This window comes from Bombyx mori, chromosome 11, assembly GCF_030269925.1.
Source record: "Bombyx mori chromosome 11, ASM3026992v2".
In the NCBI taxonomy this organism is placed as follows: domain Eukaryota; kingdom Metazoa; phylum Arthropoda; class Insecta; order Lepidoptera; family Bombycidae; genus Bombyx; species Bombyx mori.
This window is the reverse complement of record NC_085117.1, coordinates 11,927,483-11,955,474: the sequence shown is the minus strand read 5'-3', so window position 1 is coordinate 11,955,474 and position 27,992 is coordinate 11,927,483. Positions and strand designations below refer to the sequence as shown.

The 27,992-nt window shown below is 36.8% G+C and overlaps 3 protein-coding genes across 10 annotated transcripts in view; 2 read left to right on the top strand and 1 right to left on the bottom strand.

Annotated features, from left to right (window-relative positions):
- Window positions 1-4: 4 nt before the first annotated feature.
- On the top strand, window positions 5-14,167 carry LOC101742367 (U3 small nucleolar RNA-associated protein 4 homolog). The gene is made up of 11 exons (XM_038013799.2): window positions 5-261; window positions 343-722; window positions 890-1,071; window positions 1,800-1,984; window positions 2,195-2,350; window positions 2,722-3,013; window positions 3,875-4,058; window positions 11,549-11,772; window positions 12,351-12,524; window positions 13,246-13,326; window positions 14,047-14,167. The coding sequence occupies exons 1-11, from the start codon at window positions 161-163 to the stop codon at window positions 14,164-14,166; spliced, it is 2,079 nt and encodes a 692-aa protein (XP_037869727.1). The 5' UTR covers window positions 5-160; the 3' UTR covers window position 14,167.
- LOC105842387 (uncharacterized) lies at window positions 9,113-27,992 on the bottom strand. 3 transcript variants are annotated; one of them, XR_009974304.1, is made up of 7 exons: window positions 26,984-27,819; window positions 18,905-19,005; window positions 18,725-18,831; window positions 17,816-17,932; window positions 17,045-17,183; window positions 10,404-16,819; window positions 9,113-9,755 (listed from the first exon to the last, which is right to left on the bottom strand). XR_009974304.1 is itself a non-coding variant. In XM_012695075.4 (7 exons), exons 1-6 carry the CDS (start codon window positions 27,974-27,976, stop codon window positions 16,678-16,680), a joined length of 609 nt encoding a protein of 202 aa, XP_012550529.2. In that variant the 5' UTR covers window positions 27,977-27,992; the 3' UTR covers window positions 9,113-9,755; window positions 10,404-16,677. The 3 variants fall into 3 exon arrangements, 2 of the variants coding, with proteins under 2 accessions (XP_012550529.2, XP_037869725.1); XM_012695075.4 differs by lacking the exon at window positions 26,984-27,819 and adding an exon at window positions 27,974-27,992; XM_038013797.2 differs by lacking the exon at window positions 18,905-19,005 and having other exon boundaries at window positions 26,984-27,369.
- The window catches only part of LOC101736633 (actin-binding protein WASF2), a 129,808-nt gene continuing 119,266 nt past the window's right edge, over window positions 17,451-27,992 (top strand). The window contains exons 1-3 of one of the 6 annotated variants that reach the window (XM_062671170.1): window positions 17,451-17,682; window positions 18,370-18,423; window positions 25,342-25,501. The gene's annotated coding sequence lies outside the window, so the exon portion shown is untranslated. Of the gene's footprint in view, window positions 17,683-18,369; window positions 18,424-18,898; window positions 25,203-25,341; window positions 25,502-27,992 lie in introns of those variants that run through there. The other 5 variants (XR_009974303.1, XM_062671169.1, XR_009974302.1 and 2 more) reach the window with 5 other exon arrangements.

The following is a 27,992-nucleotide window of genomic DNA, read 5'->3' as shown; positions in this document are numbered from 1 at the left end:
ATTGACAGAAACTGTGACACAGAGAACATGTCATTGTGACATAACGTAGTGCTGCTATTATCGTGCTATTATAAATTATGACAAGCTTTGATTTTGAATTAAGGTTATATTCCATGTGTTGGCCCTGTTTATTAAATAAAAGTAAAAATTACGATAAAATATGGCTACTAGCGTACATCGTATTCGTTATTATAATCCCCAACCAACCCCAGTGAATTGTATCGCTTATAATAAATTAAATAAACAATTGTCCCTCGCGAGGTAATTCTATGTTTTAGTCATGAACGTGTCAGATAGGTAATCATAATTTCAACAATAATAATAGTTGTATTTAAATTGCAGGAAAGATTCAAGTATTGAAATATGGGACATGACACATTTCCCATTCCTCTTAAAATTCATACCTGCAGTAAAGGACGGCTCAGTAGAAGCTCTAGGCTGGGTGAAAGACAGACTGCTTACAACCGGATTAGGCGGTGCATTAGTTGAATGGAATCTTGAAGAAATGTGTATAAGAAATACAATATTATTAACTGGATATGCTGCTTGGTGTCTTGATGTTAGCCCAGACAATACATTAGTAGCTGTTGGTACTGAACAAGGCTATGTCAACTTGTATAATGTTGAAAATGATGATATTATCTACAAGAAGTTGTTTGACAAACAGGAAGGTAGAATTCTTTGCTGCAAGTTTAATGAAACAAGCAGCATACTTGTTACAGGTCAGTAAAAAGACATTTTATATGCTTATGAACCAAGTTCATGATTTTAATTTAATGTTCTCTTATGGATAAATTACTCATAATGTAGCTTTCAATTTTAAAGAAATGAAACTCAAAAGAAATGTGTTCTAAAACTATTGATTTCTTCTTTTTTTATTAATTTACAGGGTCAGTAAATACAATTAGGGTATGGAATGTCGAGACTGGACACGCAACTACACGTATATCAGTAAGCAGACGGGGTAAAGAAGTTATTGTTTGGTCCCTTGTTACACTTGAGAACAATATTATTGCATCGGGTGATAGTTTGGGTCGACTCACACTGTGGGATGGCAATACAGGTGATGAGGTTAGAAGATTATATTCATTTAGAATGTTTTTACTTATATTAATATTGACAGGTGACTGAAATGATCATTAGTCCATGTGAGCCCATTATAGTATTTTTGAAACCATATAGTTCTGTATTTAATGGACTGATCATTTAAGATCTTGCCTTTCCTAAATAGGGAAGGCAAGGGATTTGTAAAGTAAACTTCTTACTTCATATTTTAAATGAAACAACTTTTTAGTGGTTTTATACTTGCAGAACTTGACTTCCACAGTGAAGGAATAACATCGTGTAATAAAAAATCGAACCCGCAAAATTATAATTTGCGTAATTACTGGTGGTAGGACCTCTTGTGAGTCCACACGGGTAGATACCACCGCCCCGCCTATTTCTGCCGTGAAGCAGTAATGCGTTTCGGTTTGAAGGGTGGGACAGCCGTTGTAACTATACTGAGATCTTAGAACTTATATCTCAAGGTGTGTGGCGCATTTACGTTGTAGATGTCTATGGGTTCCAGTAACCACTTAACACCAGGTGGGCTGTGAGCTCATCCACATATCTAGGCAATAAAAAATAAAAAAAAGAATTACTACTGCAAAACTACCATACTAATGCAAAGTGCCACCTATTCATAATTACAAAAATGTTTCCTAGAGAATCAACAAGAACAGCAAACCTCTTAACAACAGGTGGGCTGTGAGTTCCTTCATTAAACAAAAATAAATAAATAAACTTTAATTTTCTAGATTGAATCATTTATTAGTCATAAAGCAGACATCTTAACAATAGCAGTGTCTGAAGACAAAAATAATTTATTCTGCAGTGGAGTGGATCCAACCATAATACAATTTAGGAAAATTAAGAAGTCTGACTCTGCAGATGAGCAATGGGTTAAGAGTTATCAAAATTCCATAAATCAGCATGATGTAAGGTATTAATAATTTTTTTCAATTATTTATATTTCCTTTTTTTTTGCAAAACAAATCAAGTTTGAAATGTATTGAGGCAATCTGAACTTTATAAAAATGGCTGTCCTACAATTTAAAACAGTATTCTAGACTTTCAAAGAATAGCAGTAGTAATTTGAAATTAAACATCAAAGTTAACACAGTTTGGTTGATAATGTAACTTTTATTTTTAGAGATATTGCAGTATTGGATCAAAAAGTATTGTCGGTTGGTGTTGATGGATACATCTCAACATTTCATTATGTTCGAAAAGGATTTCAACGAATACCACATTTGTTGCCAACACCCAGATCATTGGTGTGTTCTTCCAAGAAATTTTTACTTTTAAGGTACACATAAACCATTTTAAATTAATTTAAATTTACTGTACAATGTTTGTATTTTTTATTTATATCAACATCAGTGACGGAATCTTATTCGTTAACTAGTGGTCCACATTAACAGCCTACCATTTTCTGATCTCTTTCTTAGTTAAAGGATGTCTGGTAAGACTTTAAGATACCCTTTCTACCTAGAAATCATTACTCTATCACTTCTTTTTTGTATTTGTGAGGCTGGGCAAATATTTGTCTGACACCCTTGGAGATGTCTTTTGTCTACAACTAACAGTTGTATGTAAATTTCATGTCTAAAAAAAGTTTTATGTAGTTTAACTTACTTATAAATTTCATATTCTAAACATGTTTTTATAATCTCATAGGTACAGTAATCATTTAGAAGTTTGGAAACTGGGAGCATTTCTAAAAGATAAATCAGGAAGGCCTGTAGCAGAACCTGCAAATGTAATCATTAAAAACAAAATAAATACAGAAAATAATCATTCAGACTGCGAGAAAGTAAATGAAATGTTAAAAATATCTGAAAACCCTGTGAAACTTCTATCTCTGCAGACAAAAGGAAAAAAACAGATTCAGTCATGTGCCATTTCACCAAATGGAGAGCTTATCGTTTACTCCACAGAGAGTCACACAAGGATGCTTAAATTGGATAGTGTAAGTTTATTTTCCATATGTATAGAGTAAATGAAACAGAACTTGTAATACATACCAAATAAAACAGCCTTGAATGTTGGGTCCTATAAGTTAACATAATATACTAATTGGGGACAATTCACATATAATCATCTGGCCTCAAACTACGATTCCTTATACTATGAGGGTACCAAAAACTCAAAAACTGATATGTGTACATATATTACGTTTATACATACATATACACCCAGACAAAGCAAATACTCCTGTTGATCAACCCACGAATCTCAGCCCGATAGCAAGGAATGTGATTGCACTATTAACACAATAAATAGTGAGTCCACTGGATTCAAAAGAAATGAGTTTGGCACAAGTGAAAATTACCTCATATCTGTTTTTTCTAGCAGTTATATTTTGATCTGAAGGCAATCTTAGCCATTATTTCAGTACAAACTAGCTTTCAATTTCATATCTTTATGGTATTCTAAGATCTCCATCAGTCATTCACCAACCCCAAGTCTTCCAATTTCAATAAAGCACTCCACAATTACACCACATTACAATTATTTAGAATAGATTAAGTTCAATAATACAAAATGTATGTAATGTATTCTAGATGTTCTAAAAATGTATTCTAGATGTCGAATATATTAAACTAATTACACATAACCAAATAAAAGTCGTTTTTGCCAAAGTAAATCGAGCCTTATGTATCTGAGAATAAATTTTATTGAACATTGCCATTATCTACTTTCAGTCAGAATAAAATCTTTTTAGATTATATTAGCATTTTGTAGAAAACCTAATCCCAGAGTTCACACTGAACGACTCATTCTTGAATGCTAACATTGAAAATCTGTAAAAAAATCTGTATGATTTCAGGATGACGAATCGAATGTATATTTATCTAAAGTCATATTAAATGGTTCAATAACGACATGTAGCCATTTCGCTTTCACAGAAGACTCTAAAGTGTTGATCGTATATAACGCGGGTACCATCAGTTTCCTTCAAGTGGATCCTGAAGCAGGCGTCACCGTTACACAGACTATCAACACTAAAAAACGTACGTAATTAAGTTCATTTATATTTTCGTTTATTATCAATCAATAGAGAAAAACTATAACAATGTATATGTTACGATAAATGTACACTCTTGGGAAATGTACACTTTTACCGGTAAATGTGCACATTTGCCAAAAAGTTAGGTATATATGTGAACTGAATATAATGTATATGTACATTTCCCGGCAAATGTGTCTCTTGCCTTCACGTTTTGGTTAATGTATACATACTTTTGGGTGTCAGACATATAAATTAAACAGGCTAACTTTGTTCACACTTTGCTTTAATCTGCCAATTTTACATTGATGCGTTTGGTTCTTGATTTATTCATAATTACTTTGGACTTCTTATACAAATTTTTACACACAACGCTACCGCGATGTAATTTTGTTAGCCTGTGACATCTATTGACGACATTTGTCAACTGTTGGATTTATTACTTAACAATATTTTAATGGTTTGCAATATAAACCTCATATTTAATAATAATTCTTAATATGTACAGGACTCTATATAATCATATAAATAATCAGAAACCTTACACTCTATATAATCATATTAATATAAATAATCATAAACCTTACAGCTCGGCCATCCTACCTAAAGCGAGACCCTTCGCTTTGAGATCAAGAAAAAAAAACAAAATATATATGTTACAAACAAAAAAAAAATAATAATAATAAATGCAATTAATTATACACTAGGTTTATATATGACGTGTAACATTTTTTTTTAACATTTTTTTTGCTATAAATACTAAGTACATACACATATCTATCGCTAAATCGTTTCCATGGTTTTAAGTTCTATCAAAATAATAATTAAAATAACAATTTCTTTCTTAAGTAACTAAATGTCAAACATAAACTGAGTAATCAAGTATCTAATCACTGTCATCAACACTATAACTAGATTCATCAGATTCTAATTCTCTACAGAACGACATCCAAGGCTGAATCTTATCAATAGATACAACTGCTTCATACCTTCTACCTTTTTTGCGAGTCATTGGTATATCTTCTACCACGAACCTATCATTGGGAAGAACCTTTAGTATACGATAAGGGCCTTGGTACTTAACAGAGAGCTTTTGAGATTTTCCATCGTGCGGAGCCTGCCTTGCTAAGCGTACTAAATCCCCTTCTTGGTACTGCCTCGCTGGTTTCCTATGCTTATTAAAATTGACTGCATCTTTAACTTGTTGCTGTTTTTTTTTTTTTTTTTTACTAGCCTGTTGTCTGACTTCCGCCAATTCCTCAATGGGAGTCCTATTTAGGGTGTCATTGATTACCGTACTAAGTATGCTTTCCGTTCTATTAATTATGTTAAATCCAAATAGTAGCTCAGAGGGGCTCTTTTGGGTAGTTTTATGTCGAGCTGTGTTCATACCAACCTGTATATCAGTGATGTGGTTGTCCCACGACTTGTCGTCGCCGCCGTGATTGGCTGTCGATAGAGTATCTAAAATCGTTCTATTAAACCTTTCTACTTGCCCGTTTGCTCGAGGCGTTGCAACGGCATTTACAATATGTTTGATCCCGTAAGAGGTCGTAAAATCTTGAAACGCCTTACTGGTGAAACTCGTACCTTTATCTTTTCGATTGGGTGGAGTTCTCCTTCTCGTTTATCACCTGGAGCTTTGTGGTACGCGCACTCAAGGCAGGAGGTAACATACTTCCGGACGAGACGCCGCATTTTCGCGAACCAATAATGGCCTCGGATGCGCTGTAGGGTTCTTTCAAAACCACAATGGCCAACGTCATCGTGGTTCATTTTTAAAATTTGCCAGCGTACACTTTTGGGTACCAGCCATTTTATTTCGTCACCTACCACGCGGTAAACATGGACATTCTTCAGTCTGTAGTTTTTGTGTATGTCCGCTACCTCCGCCGATGAAGGGTCAGAAAGAATCCTTTTGATTTTATTTATCTCGTCATCTGCAGTTTGTACCGTCGTAATCCAGTCCTGTTCGATTTGCTGTATTTGTAAAACATCTAGTACATGTGTTACCTGAAGAAGAATTGACTGGGTTTCTGCTTAGGGCATTCGCGTGTGCCATGCTAACACCAGGCCGGTACTCGATTGTACAGTCGTACTTCTGAAGTTGGACCCACCACCTAGCTATGCGAGGTATCAAGTCACGCTTAGTTAGAGTGGACCTGAGTGCATTGCAATCGGTCAAGATTTTAAATGGTATTCCCACTAAATAAACCCTAAACTGATTGAGAGATGCAATGACCGCCAAAGTTTCGAGCTCGTACGAATGAAACTTGCGTTCGTCAGCGGTAGTTTTCCTGCTGAAGTAGGAAACTGGTTGCAATGCACCATTACAGTTACGCTGCAGTAAAATACCCGCTAGGCCTTCTTTGCAAGCGTCCGTATGTAGCTCGGTTTCGGACTTAGGATCGTATAGAGCTAGCACCGGTCACTCCACCAGAGCGCTTTTAGTGCCTGTGAACGCCTGATCCTGTTCGGCCAACCCCAGTTAGCGTCTTTCTTCAGTAAATCCGTTAACGGTGCAGTTATCGTAACATATCCCTGTATAAACCGTCTGAAGAACCCAGACAGACCCAGAAATTGACGCAATTCGTGCTGATTGGTAGGTGTTGGGAATTTTGAGACGGCTTCAGTTTTTTCTTTACTACCTGGGCGGATACCATTAGCACTCACTTCAAACCCTAGAAAGTCTATGACATTCAAAAAGAAATAGCACTTACTTAATTTCAGTGTGAGAACTTCGCCTAGTCTTTGGATGCCTTCCCTAAAATCCTTGGATGGTATCAGTATGTCATCCATGTAGACAACAGCATATTTAATTTGGGCCTCCTTTAATATTTTATGGATTGTCCTTTGGAACACAGATGGTGCATTAACTAGTCCGAAAGGCATGCGGTTGTATTCATACTGCCCATCAAGTGTTACAAAGGCAGTTTTACTACGGGAGGCCTCGGCGACTGGTGTTTGATAGTACCCGGAAGCAAGGTCCAATGACGTAAATAGGGTGTTACCGGATAATAGGTCCAACTGATCCTCGACTCTTGGTAGGGGGTAGTGTTCCTTTTTGGGCTTTCTGTTTAGAGCTCGATAGTCCACATACAATCGTTTCTCACTATTCTTTTTTTTGTACCAGGACTATAGGACTGGCATATGATGAAGATGACTCCCTAGCTCTACCATTATCTACCATCTCCTTAACCATGTCTCTTACTAATTGTCGCTCAGTATGTGACATACGGCATGGGCGATACACGACTGGTTCCGTGTCGTTAAGGTCGATAACCATCTCAGTGATGTTGGTAAACCCAAGGTCCTTGAGCCCACTTGAGAAGCAATCGCTATGCTGAAATAATAACTTTTGTAGTTCTTCGGGCTGCTGTTTTGTTAGCTCAGGATTGCAACTGATCTCTTCATCCAGTCCCCTATCGGTAAGAACGCTACAAGATTGGAAAAAAGGTGTTGGATGCGTATTACGCAGTGCTCGTGTTAAGAGAGTGTCCTTCTTTATACAAACCTTGTTTGACGAGGCATTATAAATTAAAAGCGCTGTGCGGCTGTCTTTTATCTCGTACGTACCGGGAAAAAGATAGTACTCTTTTCCTTCAGCACCCCTTAACGAGCCATGGACGTAGATGCTACCGTTTCCCTGCCCATCAGCATTAACAATTATGGGACGTACAACGTTACCATCTATTTCCGTGTCATCTTCCACTATGAGTCTTATTTTAGTACACGCGAGTCTTTCAAATACGATCTTAGTCGGCGTTTTAGTCATTATAATATCAGGCTTCTCTGTAAAGGAATGTCCAAGTAATGCAGAGTAACTTAGTACATAATCTTCTACTACATATATTTCAATAGTTTTTTTTTAACCCTTGAACTTCTACACTCACGGTAGCTACACCTAAAGGGCAAGTCAGGTTTCCTCCTATTCCTCTTAATACCGGCATACCTTCCCTCACATCGATATTCAGGTTCAACTCCTTAGCGGTACTCTGTCTAATTAACGAGCATTGACTCCCTAAATCTACATGACACTTGACCCCTGAGTTGTTAATCTTTATATCCAGTATATATTTATCAATAGCACTATCATCGCCAGTTACATTAGATACTTGTTTTTGTTCATTATTTTTATCTAAGGCCTGACTATCGTCTTTATTAATCGGAGTTTTATTTTTTTAAACAGTTAATCGCCTAATGACCAATCCTCCCGCAGGTCGTACACTTCGCGATAAGTTTTGTACATTTAAAGCTAGGGTGACCTATTTCGTTGCAATTGAAGCAACGGATTCCGTTATTACTAGGGCCCGCCCTGCTCGTGCCAGATTGATTTGTTTTTTTCAGGTTGGCATCGTTAATGGAGTCACGAACTTTGCCTACCTTCACGGTTCTAAAGTATTTGAGCACTTGCTCAGGTTGCTTAAATTGAGCGGCTTGAGCACCCACTTTAACGGCACGATCTTCAACCCCGTACAGCAAACAGTCTACCACTTCCTTGCCATAAATTTTGCAACGATTTAACAAGTTCATTTTCGCATGATAGTAATGTTCAAACGACTCACCGTATCTAACTGTTTTTGCTAACATTTTATGCAATAACTCAGCATAGTTCTCGCTTTGGGGAAAAGATTCTATAAGTTTTTGTTTCCACTCAGTCCATGTAAAATAATAGGCTAGATAAGCCCTGATACCAAGTTTTAGCGACACCAGAAAGCTTGGGCAAGGAATAGTGGATAATTTCCCTGTCTTCCCACCCATATATGTGAGCTCATTCTTCCACTTTCGTCAGCCAAGTAAGGATAGTTTGTTCCTTTGCCATTGGGTCAAATTCGGGGATAACATTTGTGTTGAACGTAAGTTTGGGCTTATCTGAACCTTTTATTTTGTCAAGAATATTCAAGAATTTATCTACTAATACCTTTGTATCTGAACCGTCGTCCTCCTTACCACGCTCAACCTTGCGCGGAAGCTGCGGTGACCCCATATCAGATCCTGAAGAGGAAGACACATGCCGTCTCCTCTGTCCTGTCCTTGTCCTTGTTTTCCATCTCCTTCTTTCGTATTCGTCCCTGTCATCAGAGCCGCTTGATTGTTGCCTGCTCGACCGCTGCTTACGCGATCGTCGTTCACTCGATCGCTTTCCACGCAACCGTTCTCTTCGAATCATCGTGTCCTTGTCCATTTTATCAAATGTTACATATTGCTCTATGCTCGAGCTCCTCCTTCTAATTCTTTCCTGTCGCCCTACATCCTCAACCTCGGATGCTCCATGCTCTATCCTCGAGCACATCCTCCTAATCCTTTCCTGTTGACCTACATCCTTAACCTCGGATGCTCCTTGGTCACTCCCATGTGTTAGTCCTTCCCCTCGACTAAGCACATGGACCCTACATCCTAACCTCGGATGCTCCTTGCTCTATCCGCGAGCTCATCCTCCCAATCCTTCCCTGTTGACCTACACCCTCAGCCTTGGATGCTCCTTGGTCACTCCCATGTGTTAGCCCTTCCCCTCGACTAAGCACATGTGACCTACATCCTCAGCCTCGGATGCTCCTTGGTCATTCCCTATGTGTTAGTCCTTCCCCTCGACTAAGCACATGGGCTCCTTTTATCATTAAGCCACTTCCTCTTACTAGCCGAGCACCAGACCCTTCTCCTCGGCTAGTGTCGTCCTCCACGTCACAGATGATGAGCGTAACTGAAACTCACATTGTGGAGCTTAGAATGATGATAATTATAAACTGCTTTAACCGGGTTTAATAATTGCAAAAAGTAGAATAGGGTAATTTAAATGGCATAATATCGGGTACATTCCGAAAAGCTAGAAGAGGACTCCTCGTGGAACGGGGAACAGAAAAGAAAATAAACTTTATTATGCATGTGCATTCATCGAAAATCATGTATTTCCAAAGACCTGACGCACTCTAATATATTTATGTAAACATTTAAACCAATGCAATAACGAGTGTCGTTAGATTCTAATAGAGCCTATAAAACCCTTAACTTTTTCGTCACCATGTAAATAAAACGGCAGGTGGGTAGAATGAATTTGTTGTTTTAAGTTTAATTACTTATATTAAGTCAAAGTTATAATCGTCATTGATTTCTTCATTGGTTCTTCGTCATTGGTTTATTCAACCCAACGCACATGTGATCATTACGTGGTCGATTGTTCAGTGCGCTTGCACTGATCGGTTACAAGGCAATAATAAAAAATGACTCAGTGCGGGTTTGTATTATGAAGAGGAACAAGACAAAGAAAATTCATATAAAAAAAAAAAAAAATCACAACCATCAGAATTTTCAATATCACTGAATCAGATGTAAATAATTAATAATAACTTACGTTTTACCGATCCGTGGGCGTAGTAAGGTTAGTTTTCTAGAGCCTTATTTATCCCGCTTCTGACCTTTTGGGTGTCAGACATATAAATTAAACAGGCTAACTTTGTTCACACTTTGCTTTAATCTGCCAATTTTACATTGATGCGTTTGGTTCTTGATTTATTCATAATTACTTTGGACTTCTTATACAAATTTTTACACACAACGCTACCGCGATGTAATTTTGTTAGCCTGTGACATCTATTGACGACATTTGTCAACTGTTGGATTTATTACTTAACAATATTTTAATGGTTTGCAATATAAACCTCATATTTAATAATAATTCTTAATATGTACAGGACTCTATATAATCATATAAATAATCAGAAACCTTACACTCTATATAATCATATTAATATAAATAATCATAAACCTTACAATACTCTTTCCTTCATGTTTTAAGAAAATTTGGAATACAAATAAATTAATAATGCTGTTGCAGTAAAAACATATTTATTTAAATAAACATAATACAAAAAAACTTTAATAACGAAAATTTTTTAATTAAAAAAATGTAAATGACAAACAAAACATACTTTTCTTTGCATATTATATAATATGTCGTAGGTTAGGTTATAGGTTAGGTTGTAGAAGTGCGCAAGCGCATGCGCACCACATTACTAGTACTTGCGATTTCGTATTTTGTATGCCATGCTCACATTTACCAAAACGACATGGTCATTGTGAATTCAATGTACATTTCCCTTCTTTGAAATGGTAAATGTTAGTTGAATGCACATTACCCAAATGAGGAGGCAAATGTGCACAATTACCGGAAAATGTGTACATTTACCGCAATATCTACTTTTACCGTAAAATATATACTGCTCGGTTGACATCGTTGAATTGTAATGTATAGGGCCTGTAAATAAGTATATAAAAACAAATATTTATTTTGATGATAGCTTTGAAGTACTCAGTTTTTTTATGAAATAAATTCAACAAATGTACATTATTTTAACCTGGTAATGTACAGCCGTTCTATAATGTATATATTATTTATAATTTTAGTAGAATATAAATAACCATTTGCATGGAGAACAGAATGGATTTATCTAATTTTAATATACATACACATAAATCTTCTTTCATTTGTTCTTACAGATTTAAGTTGCAAATCAATATTGCATTTTCAAATATCAAAGAAATGTCCTAGCAATAAAGTGTATTTAGTGGTAGCGGACACACAAGGTGATATAGTAATATGGACACAAATTGGAAAGAAATTCGAACACTATATAACATTGCCGAAATATCATTGTGTACCATCGGCCATGGTTGTCGATGCCGAAAAGGAGACTTTGATAGTAGCATACGTTGACAGAAAGGTATGTTTAAAATTAGAATATTTTTTTGATTTTTGATTTTATTTTTATTGCATAGATGGGTGAGCTCGTCCACATGAATGCTACCAAACCTAACTTGATTACATGATTCAAAGCCTCAATCTTACTGTTCAATCTATTCAAACAGATACGCATGGTTGTTTCGCGGCAGAAATGACAGGGTATTACAATTTGCCTTTTTGTATCTATGTATATTTCATTAGCAAATTTTAAGGAATATATATTTATATTTTAATGAATATTTACTCGTGATAGAACCTCTTGTGAGTCCGCATGGGTAAATACCACCACCCTGCCTATTTCAGCCGTGAAGCAGTAATGCTTTTCGGATTGAAAGTTGGGGCAGCCATTATAACTATACTGAGACCTTAGAACATATATCTTAAGGTGAGTGGCGGCATTTACGTTATAGATGGGCTCCAGTACCCACTTAACACCAGGTGGGCTGTGAGCTCGTCCACTCATCTAAGCAATAAATAAATAAAAAATAACACGTTATTTTTAAGTGTACACTTCACTAAGCGTTCTATACGAGGTGTTTTTTTTTTTACTTTCCACAGGTCGTAGAATATGAATTGTTCGAGAAAAAATTCAGTGATTGGCCCGGCTCGGCCATGCCCCCCGTGTGGTACGACACGAAGCAGTGCGTGCTGTCCGTACACCCGCACCCGAGCGGCCAGTCCGTCGTGTTCCAACACTTGAGAGATCTGTTCGTATTGGACAGGAAAGCGCAGGTGAGAATACTTTCACATGCATTACATACTATTAGGCAGCGGCTTGGCTCTGCCCCTGGCATTTCTGAAGTCCATGGGCGACGGTGACCACTCACCATCAGGTGGGCCGTATGCTCGTCTGCCTACAAGGGAAACGAAAAAAATATTGAATTTTTTGAATTTTCATAGATTTTTTTCTTGACAACACATTGTAATAATTTTTCTTCGTTATAATTCTATTATATATGACAATAGAATTAAGTTTTTGCTTACAACCGTGGATATTAAGTGATGCCATTTATAGGGTTGAATAGTTGGGTTGTCTTTGCTTAACTTTGATTTAAAAAACTTGTCACTTTTACATTTAAATTTATATTCTGTATATGCACAAACTCATCCATTATTATTGCTAATGGTATATAAAGAAAAATTGAGTGGTGGTAGGGCATGTTGAGAAATCAGGTGTAGGCATCACCACCCCGTCTATTTCTGCCATGAAGCAGTAATGCGATTCGGTTTGAAGCGTGGGGCAGCCGTTGTACTGTAATAACTGAGGCCTTACAACTCGTGTCTCGAGGCGGGTGGTGGCGTTTACGTTGTTGATGTCTATGGGCTCCGGTAACCACATAACACCAGGTGGGCCGTGAGCTCGTCCACTCATCTGAGCAATAAAAAAATATTAGATTAATTTTTTACATAAATTACACAGGCAGTGTTTTAATTTACCTCTTTGCCCGTGCAGTTTGAAATGGAGCCAACCAAAAAGAAGAAATCGGCGGACGCAGGCGAAATGAATCTAGGTTATCATATTCTTCCCATGAAGGTATTTATCAAATAAAAAGAACTTTATTCATATCTGATCTATTTGCTAAAACTGCTAATCTAATTACTAAAACTGTACCTTCATAACTGTGTATAGATTAATGATCTTAGTCCGGGTAAGGTCCGTAATAATCTGACAAGTGTCTCTATCTCTGTTTAACGCAATCGTGTCGTTATTGCTCGAATTTTTTTATTTGCAACTGGGCTTAAAAATATCTGAATTTCCTGTTGACTTCTTTACAAAACCACTTATCCAATAAAAAGAGGGATTTTACACTATGAAAATAAAATTAAAATGTTAACTCTCTCTATACTAATATCTTCATTTCAATGAAGATATCTAAACGAACAATGTTTTTTTTAATTTAAGTATTATTTATAAACCGTTTATAAACCATTTGCAATGTTCCACCTCGCACAATCCATAGACAATGAATTCTTGACCAAAAATAAGGATGTTATGTTTTCATACACAGGGGCGGCTCTGACTTGTTTGAAATGGAACATTTGATCCCCTACTAGAACTTATCTGTAGTCATGCCTTAATTACTGTATTTTAAACAGGAACTAGGAAGAAATTTGGATAGAAAGTTCGGAAAATAAACGAAAACGAGTATGCACGTGTAACCTCAAAAAAAAAGAATTTATTTATTTATATATCACCCAAGATTGAGATAGATAAGTTTTCATAATCATTTTTAAAAAGCGTATTCTGTTTCAGTATCTCTCCGATTTTTATTGGCTCGGCAAGAGTGAAGCTGTTACGGTCGAGATACTCCCAGAAAATATAATGTCAATGTTACCTCCCGTGGCGATAAGAAATAAACGAAGTGTTAATTAAATAATCGTTTTTACTTTTATGTTACAATAAACTTAAATAAAAATTACCTATATTGCCTTATTGATCACCATATTTCAGTATTTGTATATTTAGGAAATGTTTTCTAAATTGTATTATCTATACTAATATTATAAAGCGGAAGAGTTTGTTTGTTTGAACGCGCTAATCTCAGAAACTACTGGTCCGATTTGAAAAATTCTTTCAGTGTTAGATAGCCCATTTATTGAGACTATAGGCTATATAGCTGTAGCCTATAGCCTCAATAAATGGGCTATATAATGGGCTAATATATGAATGGATGCTAATCACGGTAAGACCAATACAAATGGAGCACCAATAAAGAATTTTTCAAAATAGGGGTTTATATAGCTTCCTTAACATTCTATAATTCAAAAATATTTTCACTTTCTACGTAAATCAAGTGGGGGGTAAAATTTAGCGTTATGCCAAAGTAAGTACTCCACGCGGACGGAGTCGCGGGCAAAAGCTTGTAGGTTTATAAAGGGGCTACCATCAAACGTTTCGCTGTTCTCGCTTCTTTATAGTGTAAAAATAATAATTCAGAATAGTACGTCTTGTTTTCTGGATGAAAGTTTTAGAAGTCGTCGTGGCCTAAAGGATAAGACGTCCGGTGCATTCGTATCTAGCGATGCACCGATGTTCGAATGCCGCAGGCGGGTACCAATTTTTCTAATGAAACTCGTACTTAACAAATGTTCACGATTGACTTCAACGGTGAAGGAATAACATTGTGTAATAAAAATCAAGCCCGCAAAATTATAATTTGCGTAATTACTGGTGGTAGGACCTCTTGTGAGTCCGGACGGGTAGGTACCACCGCCTTGCCTATTTCTGCCGTGAAGCAGTAATGCGTTTCGGTTTGAAGGGTGGGGCAGCCGTTGTAACTATACTGAGACCTTAGAACTTATATCTCACGGTGGGTGGCGCATTTACGTTGTAGATGTCTATAGGCTCCAGTAACCACTTAACATCAGGTGGGCTGTGAGCTCGTCCACCCATCTAAGCAATAAAAAAAAAAGTATTTTTTGGGCTGCGCATATACATAGGTGAAGGAGTTTACAGCCCATCTGATTTAAAACGGCTACGGACTCCGTAGATATCACAGCGTGAACGTCACCAATGACCCCAAAAAATGAGGTCGAATGCTTAATTGTATAACGGCAGTCTCGCCCTTCACTTCGGAACGTATGACTTCTTTGCGGTAGTAAAAGCACAATACATGTACCTCCCTGTGCGGACTCATAATGTGCTCCCACAAGTATTTCTCTATTTGTTTACCGAAATTCTTATTGAATTAAAAAGACTACGTAACAATTCTATTGGTAACAATCAATTATTAATTAGCAGATGAAAGAAAAAAATAACAGTCAATTCAGATAATACGCATTAAGATCACTCGTTAATTTTCTTTTCCCGCCTTCAGCAATTTGTGTTGCTGCAGTTCCTTATTTATTATTATTATTCTACATTTGATTAACCAGTCTTCGCTTATCTATATATATATAAAATGTATTGCTGTTCGTTAGTTTCGCTAAAATTCGAGAACGACTGAACCGATTTGGCTAATTTTGGTCTTGAATTGTTTGTGGAAGTCCAGAGGTTTAAAAGGTGAAACAATATGAAAATGCTCGGAATTAAGTAAAAATAACAATTTTCCTTTCCCTTTGATGTGTCCCCCGTCGGACGGATTACTTTTGTTTGTTTTATGTTTATTTTATACAGAAGCTTAGGTTTTTTATTTATCGTTTGATGCATTACGAAGTCTGCCGGGTCAGCTAGTTCGTTTGTGTAAATTGAAACAGTTTGCATACATATTAAAATATTAATTTGAAAGTAATTCTTAAGTTTTATTATTGCCTTTGTAGGCAGATGAGCATACGGCCTACCTGATGGTAAGTGGTTACCGTCGCTCATGGACGTTAGCAACGCCAGGGGCACAGCCAAGGAATGTGTGCGTCAATTTACTTTTCTAGGGACAACGTTTTTACAAAAGTTCATGATCGATCCTGAATAATAGTTAAGACGTAACATAACAAACAAAAAACCAAATTCAGTTTCTTATGTATAATAATACTAGCTGTATCAGTCCGCTTCGCTGGGCATTTAAAACTAACATTATTATTTCTCACTCCCACAAAGTTTCTCGTCATTAACGCCCCCCAAAATCAGTTTCTTATGTATAATAATACTAACTATACCCGTTCGCTTCGCTGGGCATTTAAAACTAACATTATTATTTCTCACTCCCACAAAGATTCTCGTCATTAACGCCCCCGCAACTGGTGTGGGGAGTCCAACACTCATATAAATATTAGCCTATCCATTAAGTACATGAATTTTCTACATGTATACTAAGTTTCAAGTCAATCAGATGCACGGTTCAGTAGTTATAACGGAACATCCGTAAAAACCACTGTAGATTTATATATTAGTATAGATAACACTATATTGATTACGGAATTAAGCTTATTATTTTAAGATCTAGTTATTTTATGAATCACTCAGTGTTTTTTCTATATTTTCCCATTGAAATGGTGAAACGGTCAGCTGTTGCGGCTGTGACCACATTTCGTCTGTCACCTCGCACCGCGACGGAGGCAGCTTGTATGATATTGGATCGCCATCAACACTCCTGGAAATTACGGTTTTCATTTGTATGATAGAGTGCCTGAAACCATTTTGTTCAATTTGGAAAAGTCGAATCTTTTTTATTTCTCTAAATGAAATGACGAACTCATGGCCTATCGAAATGGTTATCGGAGTCCATAGACGTAATGTTTAAGAATAACGATAGATTTAGCAAAATCTTATATTGTTTTTGATCCAATATATATAAATATAAAGGTTCTAAGATCACCCTAAGAACACCAATGTCTGTTTGTAAGGATCATAAACTTGTCCAGGTTTCATTGGTGGACGCGTAGAGTATTGTCGACCAGTTTTGACCAGAGGACCGTACCGCTCCAATGGACACTGAGCTCGACGACCAATCATACCTGCAATGGCAAAAAAAATTGTAAAATAATTTGAACTAGCGGTCCCCCGGTAGTCGAAATTCGACTATAATTAATTGAAATTATAAGTTTGAACATTATTATGGTTCTATTCTCAAAGACTATTATTATGCTTCTTTATTCACAGATTTCGTCAAGACTACACTATAGGCAAATAATATTAAAGATAAACAATATTAACCTATTCTCAATTTTACTACAGACTAACAAAAGTTTGACAATAAAGAAAAAGTATTTAAATATGTATATGTGTTGTGTCAAAGACATGGTAATATGTGTAATGTTTTGTTTTTTGATATATTGTAATTATGCATAATTAAAAAAAGGATTAACATTTTGCACTCCTTCTCTATATTCTGTATAAGCGTGGGAAATTTCATACTCCTCCCTCCGAGCAATTTTCGTCAAAAGGGGTACAAAGTTTTTGTTTCACGTAGTAATCTAAAGATTTTTCGATTATCAGCTGTTGTATTTAAAAAAGGTAAAATCACATTTACAACTTACAATATCAGACTTACAATTTCAGTTAATTATAGTCGAATTTCGACTACTGCGGGACCACTAGTACATATAAAGGTGCGGTGAGCAACTAATAAAATTAAGGACAATTTTACCAGTCGATGTTGGAGGAAGAGGCTTGGGAGATGGATCCACATCGACTGGAGATGTCTTAGGTTCTGGCTGGCTGCTCATAGAACGGACTGCTGCCCTGTATTCGTCCTTGGTCATACCTATAAATTGACAAAGACAGGCCGACATTGTTGTTTGGCCGCTGAAAGTATGCGTTTCGATCGAATAGACGATGTAAAATAGAAGTCGCGATGCATGCATTTAAAAATGCCTATTCTCTCACTAACATTGGGTACAAAGGATCGTTCTCAAATAGACAAACTAGATAGATAGGTTTTTTAAAAAGATTCAAAGATTCAATCCAAGGGCATGTGTACCTTGGCTAGGTGTACCTGAACAATCTATTCAATCTATTCAAGAAATATTGTTTGTTTATTTGATGTTATACATTCTTAAAAAAAAAAAAGAGAATCCGAGATGTCCGACCTGGTATCTCCTATCAATATTACTCATAGTTGAGTCTCGAATTATTATGAATTAGTAATTTTCAACATTGGAAAAATCGGGATTGGTCACCAATTGTTTATTTCCTTTGAAGGCAGACTTGCATCGGGCTTAGTGGGCGCTCTTGCTCATGGGATCAGCAATGCAAGTACTTTATTTTTATTTTCACTTCCAAAATGATTTTTACTATCAATGAACGATCTCACGGTCCACCTGGTGTTGAGTCGTAACCGGAGCCCATAGAGATCTACGTTAATGCCGGTACTCACCTTGAGACATGAGTTCTAAGTCTCAGTTTTTTCAATAAAACGGCTGCCTCATCCTTCAGATCGAAACGTATTACTGCTTCACGGCAGAAATAGGCAGGGTGGTTGCACCCACTCATGCGGGCTCACAAGACGACCTACCACCAGTAAAGATGCAATACCACCAGCAAATCGTTTTGTTACCAATTTTCTCTGCTTCCTCTTCTTGGATTTTGTCAATTCGACAGTAAAAACCCCATCTTTCCCGCCATATCCTTGCTGTGTCTCTAGTTTTGCGAGCCAATGCGTTCCTGGGAAACAAAAATCAAAATTATTTGTAAAAGTAAATTTATCGAAAAATAGAACAAATCAAGTAGTACGGACAAAACTCCTTGAGCTTTCACGGGATCTGTCGATGGTTCTCGACGACCTCCTATGGCTGGAGCGGCAGGGGCTGAGTTTTCCATTGAAAACTTGTGTTGATTCTAAGTGATTTAGAACAGAACTTAAAAAATCAGAAAATACACAACAGATGCTTTCTAACTTGTCGCTAAGTGAAGCTATTGATCAAACAGTAGTGGAAAACTAAATTATCCCGTTCGAAGTAATCTTAAGTAATCATAATATTGTAAATTCAAAAAATAAATTTGCTTAAAAATAAGTTAAAGATTATAGAATTAATTAAAAAATTTAACTGACAAAAAAGTCAGTGAAAATATTCTGCCTATTTCTGTCGGGAGGCCACTCCGCGCTCCAATCCGAACGATTGGACTGTCATTTTTTTATTGCATAAGTGAGTGAGGAAAAAAAACGCGGGAAACCTTTGAATTTGGCGGGCGCGGTTTTTGTTTGAATTTGTTGAAAAATATTTTTTTTTAATCTATTAAGTGATCAGAATAGTTAAAACTTGTATATATTTGTAATTTTTATTATTATTTAAATTTTTTTGTATTTTATTCTTTTTTTCTTCGAGTTGGGGTAAGTTTTTTATATTTATATGAACGAGCCTCCGGACCCGGGGGGCACAGCGCCCCCCGCGGTTGCATTTGTCACAATCTCCAACGAATCCGGAATGGATTCTGACTGCTCTTTGGTGTCTAAAAGGAAGCTGAAGCGTAACCAGCTCCACAAAATTTGTAAAAATTGTAACAAAAGGAAAAGAAAAAATAATACAGAAACATTTAAACAATCGGACTGTCAATGCAAAGACGAATTTACTGAGAGCACTATTGATTTGCCTGCACCTGGTCCTTGCACTGATACATCTTCAAAGCCCGTTCCTCCCACTGATATGTCTCATAAAGCCTCCACACAAATTGGTAGGGCTAGTTATGATGCCAATGACCACGGCCCGTTTGTGGTACACGTGCAGAAAATACAGTCTGCTGATGATGATGGTACAACATTACACCCAGTTGTGTTTGGCAGATTTTTAAAAAAAAATTTTTTCAAAAATATTGTTAACGGAAGTTTGAAACGTATTGGCCGAAATAAAATGACACTTTCTTTTAATAATTATACAGACGCTAACAGCTTTGTCACTTCAAACTGCTTAGCTACAAACAACATGAAGGCTTTTATCCCAACTTTTAACATTATGAGGATGGGTTTAGTTAGGGGAGTCCCAACTGAGTGGTCCCCTGAAGATATTATGCAGAACACTAATGTACCCATTGGGTGTGGGGAAATTCTGAAAATTAGAAGACTAAACTATAAAGTCATGATAAACAACACACCCACATGGAAACCTTCGCAAACAGTCGTGTTTACATTTGATGGACAAGTTTTGCCCAAACGTGTATTTATGTGTTATAATTCTATGCCTGTTAAATTGTATATATACCCAACCATCCAGTGCTTTAATTGTTGCCGCTTTGGGCACACCAAGGTCCAATGTAGGTCAAAGCCCAGGTGCTTCAAGTGTGGTCAGGGCCACACTGGAGATACTTGTAATGTGGAGGAAGACTGTGTATCTTGCTGCTTATGTTCTGGGCTGCACTTTGCTTCGAGCAAAAAGTGTCCAGAGTACGTGAGACAAACAGATATTAAAGTAACAATGGCAGAGAATAGCTTATCCTATATTGAAGCGTCAAAATTACATCCCCCCATTTCTAAATCATTTGCTGATATTGTATCCTCTCTCCCAACTAAATCTGTTCCTGGTGGAAATACAGTATTGCCTGGTTCACCATCCTCACGTACAATATCTTATAAAAAAACAGTCTTCACTAAACCCAGAACTCCTCCTCAACACAGTAAAGGTTTTGATCATGTAGCACATGAGTCTCTTGTAAGGGACTACAATATGCCAGAGCCTTCTAATGGATGTGCATTACCATCCTCGTCTAATGCAAATTCACAACAGACAATAGCAGAGTTAATTACTATATTGATCAAATTACTTTCTGAACCCAATTTATCTATACCGTCCCACGCTGCTAATTTAATTCGTACTTATACTAATATTAATAATGGCCAACATGGACAAGTTAGTTCAATGGAATTGCCGCAGTATTATAAACAAAAAGCATGAAATTATACATATTATAAATACTTTTAATCCTTTTATATTTTCTCTATCTGAAACCTGGCTAAAGCCAGATTTTGTATTCAAAATCCCTGGTTATTCGTGCTTAAGAGAAGACAGGGCTGATGGATATGGTGGTGTATGCCTACTCATCAGAAACTCTAGCACCTTTTCTTCCTTCCCTCTCCCTTCACATAGTAACTGCTTTTCTGTCATTGCAGCTATTGTTGATGGTATCTGTTTTGTCTCTATCTATGTCCCTCATCCCTCCTTGCAAATCTTCAATGAAATTAAAAACTTCATTTCAGTTCTTCCTCGGCCTTTCATGATTCTGGGTGATTTCAACTCTCATCACACATCTTGGGGTAGTTCAGTATCTAATAGTTATGGTTATGAATTATTAGATATCTTAGACATGTATAGCCTGTGCATTTTAAACTCGGGTTCTCCTACTCGCCTCACAAAGCCTGGTGAAGTAATTAGTGCCATTGATCTGTCCATTTGTACTCCCCAGTTAGCATCTTCTCTATCTTGGTCTACTTTGTGTTCCACTTATAATAGTGATCACTATCCCATAATCATTTCATTTCCCTGTAAAAAAAAGGATACAATGTGTATTCAAAACTCTCGCCTCAAACACAAAATCATAGACTCTAAATGGAGTCAATACACGTTATTAATAGAAGAGAAAATTAATAATTGCTCAGAAGTTAATGTCATAGATAATAATTATTTCAAAGCTATTTTGTTAGAATCGGCTGATAATGTTTTTCCAAAGAAAAAGCCGTGTAGTAATAAGTTGTCATCTCCACCGTGGTGGGATGAAGAATGTACCAATGCTATAAAGAAACGCAAGGCAGCAGAGCGTAATTATCACAATAATATGTCTATGAAAAACTACGAGGCATTAATGACTATAATGAAAGAGGTTAGAAAACTATTTAAAAAAAAGAAATTTGACGGGTGGAGGAAATTTTGTAGCACTATATCACCTGAAACACATGCTACTGTCATATGGCGAAATATCAAAAGATTTAGATCAGCTGTCAATCCTTCTAACGCATTGTTGCTGCCTATAGAATTAGCAGATCAATTCCTTGATCGTTTGGCTCCTCCTTCTGCTCCACTCAACGATCCTATCCTGTCTTATAAGCAATATAACTCTGATGCCCCTTCTTCTCTAAATCTAACTTTTACGTTAGGGGAGTTAAAAGGTGTATTAAATCACGTCAAAGACAGTGCTCCAGGGGAAGATGGGATTCCATATTCCTTTTTGTCTCACCTTGGCGAAAAAGGATTAAATTACTTTTTAAATTTAATAAATAAAATTTTACTGACAGGTGACATTCCACCGTCATGGCGAAGTCAAATAGTATTGCCATTTTTAAAGCCGTCTAAGGTACAATCTGATATCAAATCATATCGTCCGATAGTTTTGTCATCGGTGATCACAAAAGTTGTTGAACATTTAATTAAAAATCGGCTTGAATGGTATATAGAAAATAACGAATATCTGTCCCAAACTCAGTTTGGATTTCGAAAAGGTAAAAGTGTGGGGGACAATTTAGGCATATTAGTTACGGATATTCGTAATGCTTTCTCAGATAAAAAGTCAGTAGTTGCTGCTTTTTTGGATATTAATTCGGCTTATGATAACGTTCTATTACATATTCTAAAAAGTAAATTAGATAAATTAAAGGTTCCCTATTTTTTAACTAATTCCATTGTAAATCTTCTTTCGGAGAGGAAAATTATTTTAGATGTTGGCGGCCCTTATAAGCCTAGTAGGCTGGTATGGAGAGGTTTGCCACAGGGGTCTGTTCTGAGTCCTTTATTGTACAATATTTATACATATGATCTAGAAGGTTCAGTCGGAGATTCAGCAAGTTTATTACAGTATGCCGATGACTTGGTTATTTATGCCTCTGATATGTCTGTAAGTACTGCTGAACGATATGTTTCCTCCTCTTTATCTTTGCTAAAAATCTGGATGGATGCAAATGGCCTTGATCTGTCTCCCTCAAAAAGTACTGTTGTACTTTTCACCAAATCCCGTACTCCTTGCTCACTTAATATAACATATGATGGGGATATATTACCCATTAGGAATCAAGTTAAGTTCTTAGGAGCTATTCTTGATTCTAAACTAACGGGTCAACCACACTGCGAATTTGTGGTTAGTAAATGTGAGCGAAACTTGAACATGCTGAGATGTCTCGGTGGGGTTTGGTGGGGTGCTCACCCGGCTACACTGAGGTTGGTGTATAATGCTGTCATTAGAAGTGTACTGGATTTTGGGACCTTTTTCTTAGACCCAGGTAATGTGGCTGGCTTTAGAAAACTAGATCTCATACAGTCTAGGGCTTTGAGGATTGTTTCTGGTGCCATGAAATCGAGTCCGGTTAATGCTCTGCAAATAGAATGTTGTGACCCTCCTTTAAACTTAAGACGTCAATATCTGTCCGATAGATTCATTTTTAGAATTGTTCAGTTCCATAATCATCCCCTCATTTCGAAACTAGAGTTTCTTTCTAAAAAAGTACCCTCTTCACATAAACCTTTACCTTGTCTGTTAAAAAGTTTCCTGAAATTCAAACAATTACAAGCCCCAACTCATTCTTTTCAGGTGCTTCCTTTATTTGGCGCTTCTTATGATTCTCTCTTACTTTCTCCAGTGATTTGCTTTTCTCTTGGCATTGAAAAATCTGATTTTAATGCCAATGAAAATTTTAATTGCAATGTCAATAGTAAATGGCCTAACTGGCATCAAATTTATACAGATGCATCTAAACACTCCAGTGGGTGTGTTGGTGTTGGAGTGTATCACAAACAGTACAACATAGTTCAGAAAATTAAATTACCTCCGGAATCATCGGTCTTTACCGGTGAATGTTTTGGACTATTAAAAGCTCTTGAATATGTGCTGTCTTTCAAACTAAAAAAAACCGTTATATTTACTGATTCCTTAAGTGCATTACAGAGCTTAGCAAAATTTTCACTAAAACTTAACCCTTTTTTTCATGTAATATTTGAATGTAAGAGAAAGCTGTTGCACTGCCAATCACACAACTATTTAGTATCATTTTGTTGGGTACCTAGTCACTGTGGCATATCTGGAAATGTGAAAGCTGACAGTTTGGCCAACAGTGCTACTGTGACCGGTGACGTATACCCGTACAAGAATTTTGGCCATGATCTTGCTGCTTTGCCCGGCATATGCCTCCACAAATCGTGGAATATGTGTTGGGAAGAGAGCGGCCGGATTAAGGGTCGTTTCTTGTATGCTATACAGTCTTCCGTTCCCAGGAAGCCATGGTTTGCCAAATTGTCGTTTGGTAAAACCGCCACTTCTACTATAATTCGTATGCGTCTGGGACATAACAGCCTTCCAGTTCATTTGCACAAACTTGGTATCGTAACTAGTACCGCCTGTGAGTGTGGCGAGAGTTATTGTGACCTGAATCATATTTTCTTTTCTTGTTCTTTATATGATCATTCTTCCTTATATACTTCTTTAGTATCTCTCTCTGTTCCCCTTCCTACTAATATTTCTTTACTTCTTCGAGATTTTAATCCCCTTGTATATAGTATTTTAAGTAGGTTTATATTAAATAATAACATTAAACTATAATTTTGATTTATTTTCCCTGTTATATAATTATTCTGATTTTTTTTGTAAATTCAATTCGTTCTAAATCATTTATGTTTTGTTGCGATAAGTTTCCTTCGTTTTTTATTATTTATAAACTGTAAATAAATAAAACGGCGAATTATAAAAACGTTATTACTTGACGCTGGCTAATGCACAAAACGTGCCAGAGCCAAAAATAAAGAAGAAGAAGAAGAAGTGAGTGAGAGACAACCATAGAGTTACTACTACTTATTAACTCCATGGAGACAACCATAGAGTTATAGGTACTTATTAACTCCATGGAGACAACACAATGTGTATGCCGTCATGAAACATAAAGGTCATTTTCAATTTTATTGTATAGAGGATGTCCGATCCGTATAGTGGAATAGAATAATAATATCCGTTAGTCGTCAGTGACTACGATAATTGTATAGTATTCGGAAATAATATAATGAGAATAAAAATGCGATATTAAACCGTAAAACTGGTTTTAGTTCTATATACAACTTTATGTGCACAATGTATGTATATATATTATGTATAAAATGCTATAGTAATATTTGGACAACCTTTCATAATTATTCCAAATAAGACGTCGTAGATTTTAAAACAATATGGTAGTTTAATAAATAAATTTTCCATTACATGACCGGACTCAAGAACCCGAAGTGTGTCTCGGCCTCCGACATCAGAGAACGCCATCGATGAGTCAGAAACAGACTGCACAATTCAGACTCCCTATAACTAGTTGGCTTTTTTTTTCATTTCTTATTAAGGCTTTCCCAACTCTTCAAATTTGAACGCATTACTGCTTCGCGGCGTAAGTAGACAGGTTTTTGTGAATACTCTCAATATTATATATAAAGGATAAAAGTATTTTCATTACATACGTTTCGCAAACAAAAGTGTAGTTGAATTGAAAATGATTTGAACGTGCGTGTATGCCCTTGCAAGGCTAGGATACCGTGACACCGGCTAGACAGACGCACTAGAAGGGCGACGGAAGGGCAGACGATCTGCACTCTGAAGTAACTTTAACATTTACACAGCGCTGTACTATTACGAAATAGGCGGTGAAAGTTATTTCATTAATTGAATTTGAAGTCTATGAAAATGAGTTTTGTGATTTATTTTTTTAACATTTACTTCGTATTTTACTAAGATAATAAAATTACAGCATTTTTTGTATAATTTAATACTTAGTAACGGTAGAATCTGTGAGGAATGTCGACCTTCACGACGGTTTAAATTTAAGACCGATACATAAGTATCATAAGGCAGCGTTTTTTTTTTTCCTACCTATGCTGATAGATAGCCTTGAGAGGCTATTTCAGCTTCGCCCTAACGTTTTTAGGTGAGCTCACGGGGCTCAAACCTGACTACGATGCTAACACAAACCCTAGCAAGAGTCGTGCTTCACAGAATGTACCACCGGATAGGAAACGCGACCCACTGAGAAGATCCGGCGAGAAACTCAGTGGGCTGTGTCTGAGAGTTAATTTACTCGTCGAGCCCTTCGTCGCAAGCGACGGGTTCGACGAGAACGGTGACCGGTGCTTGAAGTACCTAAAAGCACCGTTAGTGGATCGGGAGGATCCGAGATGACGTGTTTTGGGCGACGTCGACTGCTTTCCATTCTGTCCGCAGGATCGGGAATGTAGTTACCGGCGGCCACGTTGAGAGGGTTCTCGTGTCGTGCCGCTTTATCGCAGTGGCGGATCGACGCCGACTGTAGATACTTACTGATGGACTCTAAGTCCAGGTCGTCATGGAGGTCGACGTTCCTGACGAACCACGGGGCTCCGACGGCTATCCTGCAAAAACGGGATTGGATAATTTGAAATGATTTTAGCTGAGTGCGGGCCGCGTGAGCGAACACTACACTTGCATATGTCATGACGGGGCGTATGCAAGTTTTGTAGAGTGTCACCTTATTTCTAAGGGAAGGCAGCATCAGAACGCTACTTCGACAAAGCGGCACGACACCTTCTTATCGTGGCCGCCGCTAATTACATCTCCGACTCCAACCCGGTGGTGGATTCTGCAAAGCACTGCTCTTGCTAGGGCTGATGTTATGATAGAAAATTCTCTCAGGCTGAGTCCGTGAACTCACCTACCCATCCGCGCGAAGCTGGAATAGCCGCTTAGGCTACCAGCGTACAGGTAGGAAAAAATATATAGAATGTGCCGTGAGCATGCACTGGTCGATACAATTCCATTCTATAGTCTCTACGGATAAGTCGCCATTTTTTCTAATATTAAACTTCAGACTTGTACTTTGACGACGACATTCACTTCGTACCTGTGTGGTATATGGCCTCCAGTAATCGCGCCGTCCATAGAGACCTTGTCTTTTAAATTTCTTAGACGTAAAATTACGAAATAAAATATTAATACACAAACGGTTTTTAAATTAAATGTACAACGCAAGTGACCTCGTTGACCTCTCGTCAAAACACTGATGTAAACACTAGTTACGCCGTAGCGTCTTAAACGAAGTCTAGACATTGTTTGCAATAGAATTTTGTGAGTACAGTATTAAGAATTTGTATTGTTTCACATTAATTATTTTGTTATGCGGCCTAGATATTAAATTTTATAATGCTTTTAAATCCTCTAGTATTTTATTAGACACAAGCGGCCCGCTCCGGCTCCGCTCGGGTCTTAAAGAAAAATTTCAACAATATTTGACGTTGTTTTATTTTTTTAAATAAAAGAACACTTATTGCGGCATAACTATAATAGTTAAACATATGCTGTGGCGACACTATTTGTAAATAATAATGTGTTCTACAAAGTCGTAGTACATTATTTTATTCTATCATCAATAGTCTTCGCAGGGCACGCGATGTAAAGAATATTTTAGGTAATTTTTTTACACCTTGGGTTACATTATTGGAGTTTTAGTAAGGATCTCTAATTTTTTTAAAAAACATTATAGCCTATGTCACTCGGGAATAGTGTAGCTTCTAAACAGTGAAATATTTTTTTGAATCGGTTTAGTAGTTTCTGAGCCTATTCAATACAAACAAACAAACAAATCTCTCCTCTTTATAATATTAGTATAGATATAGATAGTATAGACTATCATAGACTCTCGTGGAATATGGAAATCACGTTCGTCTAGTCTAGTGGATCAAATTGCGAATTGTTTTTTTTTTCAATTCGTGTAATATTTACATATACGTATTGATGTGCACTGTAATTATTTAAGGTAAAATATAACGTTAATTTAATAAATTTATGAGATGTAAAATATACTTTAAGGCAAGCTCAAAATTGCTTATCGAACCATTTCACGAAACCGCTAA

Bases quoted from the DNA above. Each gene is read 5' to 3' on its own strand.
- LOC101742367 (XM_038013799.2), top strand. From the start codon at position 161: ATGGCTACTAGCGTACATCGTATTCGTTATTATAATCCCCAACCAACC. The intron at 723-889 runs GTCAGTAAAAAG...ATTAATTTACAG, and splicing joins AAGCAGCATACTTGTTACAG to GGTCAGTAAATACAATTAGG. The intron at 2,351-2,721 runs GTACACATAAAC...ATAATCTCATAG, and splicing joins AAGAAATTTTTACTTTTAAG to GTACAGTAATCATTTAGAAG.
- LOC105842387 (XM_038013797.2), bottom strand. From the start codon at position 27,189: ATGTCTAGACTTCGTTTAAGACGCTACGGCGTAACTAGTGTTTACATC. The intron at 17,184-17,815 runs GTAAAATTGTCC...TTGCCATTGCAG, and splicing joins TCTTCCTCCAACATCGACTG to GTATGATTGGTCGTCGAGCT. The intron at 16,820-17,044 runs GTGATCTTAGAA...CGTAATTTCCAG, and splicing joins CAGACATTGGTGTTCTTAGG to GAGTGTTGATGGCGATCCAA.